Source organism: Capsicum annuum, chromosome 7 (genome assembly GCF_002878395.1).
Source record: "Capsicum annuum cultivar UCD-10X-F1 chromosome 7, UCD10Xv1.1, whole genome shotgun sequence".
NCBI lineage: Eukaryota > Viridiplantae > Streptophyta > Magnoliopsida > Solanales > Solanaceae > Capsicum > Capsicum annuum.
Window position 1 is genome coordinate 18005019 of NC_061117.1, and position 7695 is coordinate 18012713.

The window sequence follows — 7695 nt, forward strand, 5'->3', positions numbered from 1 at the left end:
ATGTTTATACATCATATACCACCATAGTTTCATACAAACATACTAAGATCCCATCTTGGGCATCATCAAATTTCAACAACATGATCATCAACCATCAACATCATAAATATCATAATACATAATTTAGAATATGATTTTTTTTTAGCTTTATGGATGAAAGGAATCCATAAATCAACACACGCATACCTTAGTTCATGATTCTTGGAAGATTGATGGAAAGATTCTTGAAGTTAAATCCCCAATTGAAAATCATCTTCTTGTTCTTGAGAGAAAATAGAATAAAAGAGTGTATTTTGGTTGAAAATGGGATTAATTCCGTGTTTATGGGTATATATGGGGTGGGAGATGACCAAAATACCCTTAAGAAAAGAGAAAAAGACGCAGTTGTCCCTCTATTGACTGTCTGACAGGCTAAAGTAAATTGATCATAACTTTTTACCCAGATGCCCAAATTGGATGAAATTAATTGCATTGGAAAGAATACTCTCATAGATTTTATTTAATATATAGCAGCTCTCACATTTCATTATATATAGGGAGTTATGATCATTTAAAGTTGTCCCTGAAATGTTAAAAAAAATTGGGCAAGCACTGGAGTTAGCAGGCGGCGCGGGCTAATCACCCGGGGCTTCTGTTTTGGTCACCCAAACGTGCCTACGCTACTCCAAAAATTTTAAAACTCACTCGGGATATACTACGAGCTTTCTCGATCGTAATGCAACTTGAAAATTGAAAAAAGGATGTTGGAAAGATCGCCAAATAAATCTCCAAAGGTTGGAGGTCTAAAATAAGACTAAGTGTTGAATCTTGAACACTTAGCAAAAATTTTCTAAGTCTTGGGATCTTTCATGGAGCTTTACGAGTTGAATTTGACACGCGATTTTGTGGGGTATTACAATAAGTAATAGCTACCTTGTGTATATATGTAATTTTTTCTATTATAATAGAAAAAAATTGGGGTGGGGGAGAGGGTAAAGCTAGTGAGGAACCTAGCTAAAAATCAGTAACTGTCTGAGAAGGCCAGTGAGGTTCCTACTATGGTGAACGATCATCATATCTAGACACCCTAATTTGTTCTCGTTGTGTCATTTGAACGCTCTAACATACAAAATATCTAGGCACTTCTAAAAAATTATGTGCCACATAAATGCCGGGTGTCTATAAGACACAATGAAGATGAGTTAACGTGTTTAGTCGTTAATTGAAATCAAGTTGAAATGTCTAGACGAACAATCTCAAAGTTGGAGTGGTTACTTGCTAGCTAAGACCATATTCGAGTGAGTTTACGTATTATGCCTAAAAATTCACAATTGACCATTTTTTTAATCTCTATAATTAAAATATAGCAATTCTTTAGAAAATTTAAATTTAGTACTTAAAAGAAAATATTTGAAGGATCTTGAGATTTTGGTAGTCCTAAAAAGCGCATTTTTGGTATTTTAATTTTTTGGTGAAATAAAATTATCACTTATGAAGATCAATAGTGTTTTTTTATTACATATTTCATTTTCGCATTTATTCTTTTTATTAAGACCATTCCACTTGAATTTTTATAATTGGTTTCTTCTTGCCACTTGTTAGATTATTATTTAATTAAAACTTCCTTCATTTCAAATCAACAATCACTTTAACTTAAAAAAATTTCAAGCTAACTTTTAATATAAAATTAGAGTTTGTTATGATTTTCAAATACAACCTCGTAGTTCTTTTTGATACTATAATATAATAAATAATATCTTGTATTTTTTTTTTTTGGTTGCCTAAGGTATTCCCACAGTCGGCAGCCTGAGACTAATCCTCAGTTCCTCGGTCAGCATATTTTTTGCGGTAGAGAACTGGCCACAGAGTTTACTCCATTCGCCAGAAGCGGGGATCGAACCCCCGACCTCTTCCTTAAGGAACATAGCGCTGAACCGCTATGCCAACTCTAGTGGTTATAATATCTTGTATTTATAGTTTCTTGTAGTGGACATGATAAAGTATAAAACAACAATAAGTTACTCTTGTAAGGAGCATATTAAAAATAAACATAATAAGTAAATAGACCGAATAGAGTAATCTACTAATTTAATTTAACTATCATTTAATATCCTTGTAGATCATTATCAAGTTAATTTATAAAAAGGCTCTTACTTGAGGTTATAATTATTCTAATATAAACTTGAAAGCGTTGACTTTTTTTTTGTCAAATGGTTCTATAAGATGGGGAAAAAAATGTAATTTGCAAAATTTATTGACACTAAAATTATGACGGAAACTAAAACTCAATAAATATCAAAATAAATTTATTTTTAGCTATAACTAAGAACATAAATACTCACAAATTTAATAAAAATATCAAATTTTATTTTTATTAATGGTCTTCATCGAAACATAATTATAAATATTTTGAATCATGTCATTATACAAAATATCAAATTACTTGTAGTTTTTTGATATATTCTAATTTTCTGGTAATATCATCTTCCTCATAAATAATTTTTTAAATTTAAAATTGTTTAATTATATGATTAAAAACTCTAATAATTATGAAAACTTATCAACAAGACTTGTTTAACAAACCATTAGATATACTTATTATAAAGTAAAAAAATATGTAATATAAATTATATTCTTATACTTTGAATATGGGTCCAGACTTAGCACAGACCTCGTGAAACTAATATATATATATAAAAGAGAGAGAGAGAGAGAATGTTTGAGAAGCTTAGGGTCAAGTCTTCAAAATGACAACTAAGCTCCTCAAAGTTCGGGTGTGCATCGGTCGGTTCGATTCGATTTTATGTGTTATTGGTTCGGTTTTCGGTTTAAATATGTAAAACCAATAACCAACCAATAAGATATTTTCTTATCGATTTTGGTTTATCGATTTTTGGTCCTTAACGGTTCGATTTTCAGTTTAATCAATAAGAACATACTCATAAAATAGAAATAATAACAACTAACATAAAAAAAGGAAATCTTAGTTACCGCCAAAATCCTACGCAATACATTTTAGTTTACAAGAATCTTCAAACTTGAACTGAATGATAGTTCGGAAAAAAAACTGAATCCTAATTGTTGGAAACTACTAAATGCTTCAAGTTTTTCAATACGATAATACCCGAGCTTTATATTGTGCCCTTGTTGCGTGAATCACTGAATTGTGAATAAGTAGTGCATAATATATACATATATATATATATATATATATACACACACACATAACATAAATAAGGATAAAACAATAACTTAGTGTATCCTTATTGGGTTATTGGTTTAACCGATAACCCAATAAGCTAAAACCGAAACAGAACCGTTTACCCAATAAATTTTTTTATAAAATCAATAAAAAATCATTAACCCACTAACCCAATAGCATTTTTATCGGTTCGGTTTATAGGTCGGTTCGATTTTTGCACACCCCTACTCAAAGTCCCACTTCTTACTATTTGAGGAGTTTCAAAAATGACAACTAAATTCCTCAAAGTTCCACTTATTAATATTTGCGGACTTCTCTAGAATTACTTATATTTACTTAAGGGCATAATAAAAAGAACAATTGATTCTCAAAATTCTATCATTGCCGTACAAATTGAGACAATTATTTAAAATTGATATAAAAAGGTACTATAATAATAATTAACAACTTAAAATATTTAAAAGACATATAAAAAATGAGGATGAGAGGAGTTTAGGATCAACTTTCAAAAATTATAAATAAGCTCCTTAAAGTCTCACTTATCACTATTTGAGGAGCGAGAGTTGTGAGAGGAGCTTAGGGTCAAGTTTAAAAAATGACAACTAAGCTCCTCAAACTCCCACTTATTAGTATTTGAGGAGCTTAGGCTCAGTCTACAAAATAACCATTTCGTTCTTCTACTTCTCTAGAATTATTTATATTTATTTCAAATTTGCGTAAAGAAAAATAATGAATCAGAATGATTAATTTTAAAATATTTAAAAGACATAATAAAAAAATTGACTGATTCCCGAAATTCTATCGGTGCCGTACAAATTGAAATAAATATTTTAAAGTGATACAAAAAGCGCTATAAATTACAATTATTAACTGTTTCAAATATTTAAAAGACATAAAATATTTGGTTGACTCTCGAAATTCTTTCATAGTTACATAAATTGGGACATAAAAAGTAACATATATTATATAAAAATTACATAAAAAGCACCATAAATTACAATAATTAACAACATAAAATACTTAATACGTGAGAACATAAAGTTGCTTAGGGTCGAAAAATTTACTCATTCATCCTTCAATATTTATTTTGTGGTTATATATAAAGTAGTAAGTAATAGTGAAATTCAATTCATTGACCAAAGAAATCGATAACTTTTCTCTTCATTATTAATTGCGCCTCCTTTTTGAGATTTATACATTTCAAAGATGTAAAGAGAAAATTAGATTATTTTCATTCAATATGGTGTTTCTCTTTTATACTTCAAAAAAAATCAAAGTTTTTTAATTCAAGTATTACCACAAAAATTAAATAATTTTATTAAAATAAAAAAATAATTACATTTTACGGAGGCAATTGTATGCCCATGTGTCAAATTAGTGGTCATGTGGCCTCATTCTAATAAGGCACAAAGCCTACTAATCCCTCACCTTTTGTAAATGATAAGTTGGAGAATTTCCATGTTTTGGCTATAAATAACCCTTTCTATATTAAGAAAGGATGTGGAAAAAGATACTATTCCTTGTTATTTTGTTACTTTCATACATAATTTTACGTGAAAAATATCTAATTACCCCTGAACTATACCCAAAAAGGTTATGACACACCTCAACTTAAAGGGGGTGATGTTACCCCCTGAACTAATTAAAAGTATAATTTTGATACCCTTAGTGCCCACGTGGCACACTTCAGTGTGTTGTGCCACGTAGGTACTAAGGGTGTCAAAATTACACTTTTAATTAGTTCAGGGGTAATAGAATCCTCATTAAGTTGAGGTGTGTCGGAGCTTTTTTGGGTATAGTTCAGGGAGGTAATTGGGTATTATCTCTAATTTTATATCACGTTATTAGCACGAGTCACTACAAAACTTTTCAACAATACTTAAGGTAAGTATTAACTTTTGTTAAAATAATGTCAAATATATCCAATCATGAATTTTTTGCCCTAGATATATCGGGCAAAACTTGCATATCCTGGGTACTGGATGCTGAAATATATTTGGATACGATAGGTCTGACAGACACCATAAAAAATAACAATCAGGCATCAAATCAAAACCGTGCCAAGGTCATGGTATTTCTCTGTCATCATCTTGACGAAGGTTTGAAAACGAAATACCTCACTGTTAAGGATCCACTTATATTGTGGAATAATTTAAAAGAAAGATATGACCACTTAAAGATGATCATCCTTCTGCAGACACATTATGAATAGACCCATTTGAGGTTACAGGATTTTAAAAATACTAGTTTAGGTGTACACACCTTACGTGTGTACCTCACTTTAATGAGTTCAAATATTACATTAAATAGGATATTTATTTAAATAAAACATAAAGATGACTATAATAATTAAATATAATATCTTTTGAGTATGTAAAGATGGAGGATTTATTTATTAAACCTAACCTTTACCGAATATATTTTTAAAAGTCGATCGACATATATCTACCATCTGTAAATTGCAACAAAATAATACAATGATGGAGACATCAAAATAATACAATTAAATCTAATATTTACGCACAAAAAAAATCTCAAAGTCGACTGACAATCGTCTACCACCAGTAAACAATAACAAAATAATACGATAATAGAGATATCAAAATAATACAACTAAACATAACCTGTACATAAAAAAATTCCTCAAAGCCGACCAACATTTATCTATCACCTGTAAACTGCAATAAAATAATACGATAAAAGTGATATCAAAAAGACATAATTAAACTTAAATTTTACACACAAAAATTTTAAAAAATTTGATCGAGATTCATCTACGAACTGTAAACTACCACAAAATAATAAACTAATAGAGATATTACGATAATACAATTAAACCTAACATTTACCTAAAAAAAATTCAAAGATGACCCACATTCATCTAGCATCTGTAAATTAAAACAAAACAATAAGATAATAAAAATATCAAAACAATACAATCAAACCTAACCTTTACACAAGAAATTCTTCAAAACCAACCGACATTCATCTACGACCTGTAAACTACATAAAAATAATATAATAGTGAACACAAAGCTTCAATTTTGATCCAATTAATTCTTGTCTAAGCGAAAAGTTTGACCCTTAAGAATTATTTTGAATGAAAACAAAGAAGATAGATATATATACACACATGTTGAATTCTATATGTTGACAAAAACAATGAAGAAGTTATCTAGAAATGCAATTTAATCAAGTTAGATGAGCATCAATCATATTCTTTCAATAGACAAACCGGTTTGTTCTCTAGTTTAACGTACATCTCAATATTTATAGAAGTATTTTCTTAATAGAGTTTTATTTTAAGAGTATTTTTCTAATTGAACAGTAGAAAGGAAAATATTAATTAATTCTCCTATCATATATTTTAGAGTCCCATATATTTTAGGAAGTATAATAGAAAGAAAAATATTAATTAAATCTCCTACCATATATTTTAGGAGTCTCATATATTTTAGGAAGTCTAGTTAATATAATAAAAAATAATTAAATAATAAATTAAAAATATAGTGAAAAGACAGTTTTGTCTAAAGAAGAGTTACTAATGAAGGGCAAAAAGTTCAAATCACTTTTCCAAGGGCTTCACACTTTTAATATATTATAGATAACTGCTTATAATTCTGTCATGTTTAGATTTAAATCGCAGTTGAATTTATGCGGAGAAGATATCTCAGATCATGACATGTTGGAGAAAATATTCTGTACTTTTTTCGCCTCGAGTATGCTCATACAGCAGCAATACCGAGAAATGAAATTCAAAAAGTATTCTGGATTAATTTCTCATCTTCTTGTTACGAAACAACATAATAATCTTTTAATGAAAAACCATGAAAGTCGACCTCCTGATACTGCTCCATTCCCTGAAGTGAATCCTGCATATTTTCACCAAACAATGCTTGAAAGAAGCCCTAACCCCAGTCATGCTTATGGTCGTAGTCGAGGTAGATATTTTAATCAAGGTGATCGCCTTATACTAAACAATGATCTTCAACACCAGCAGTGTAAAAAAAAGGGTGAAGCTACTAAAGCGGTGCCAAGAACGAGCTCTAAAAATAAATGTTATCGATGTGGAGGAAAAGAGAACTGGTCACGTACCTGTCGTACGTCAAAGCATCTGAAAAAGCTCTATCAGGCATCCCTTAAGAAAACAGATAACGATGCAGAAACAAACTTTATCTTTGAAGATAATGTTGAGCCCATGAATTTAGATGTCTTGGATTTCTTTATAGTCTCTGAAAGACACGTTAATCACCGTATTGGTGATGAATATGAAATAGTTTGATTGTTTTACTTTCCTGCTAAGTTGTACTAGTTTACATTTTCATTAATAGTATCTCACTAGTCTTGTAAAAAAATAAAGTTTGTGTAATACGTTATGTGCTAGTAATACAACAATATTTACTTTGTTTATATTTTCATTTTGAAGAAAATATGGATACTCCTCAAATTTTTTTTGAATCAATATCGATCGTGACTATATTTGTGTAATTGATAATGGGACAACGCACACCATA

The 7695-nt window shown here is 29.6% G+C and overlaps 1 protein-coding gene across 1 annotated transcript; it reads left to right on the plus strand.

The window, feature by feature from the left end:
* Positions 1-6929: 6929 nt before the first annotated feature.
* LOC124885683 lies at positions 6930-7463 on the plus strand. The gene has a single exon (XM_047393923.1). It carries the CDS (start codon positions 6930-6932, stop codon positions 7461-7463), a length of 534 nt encoding a protein of 177 aa, XP_047249879.1.
* The last annotated feature ends 232 nt before the right edge of the window (positions 7464-7695 follow it).

Excerpts from the sequence above, each read along its gene's own strand:
- LOC124885683 (XM_047393923.1), top strand. The coding sequence starts at position 6,930 with ATGAAATTCAAAAAGTATTCTGGATTAATTTCTCATCTTCTTGTTACG.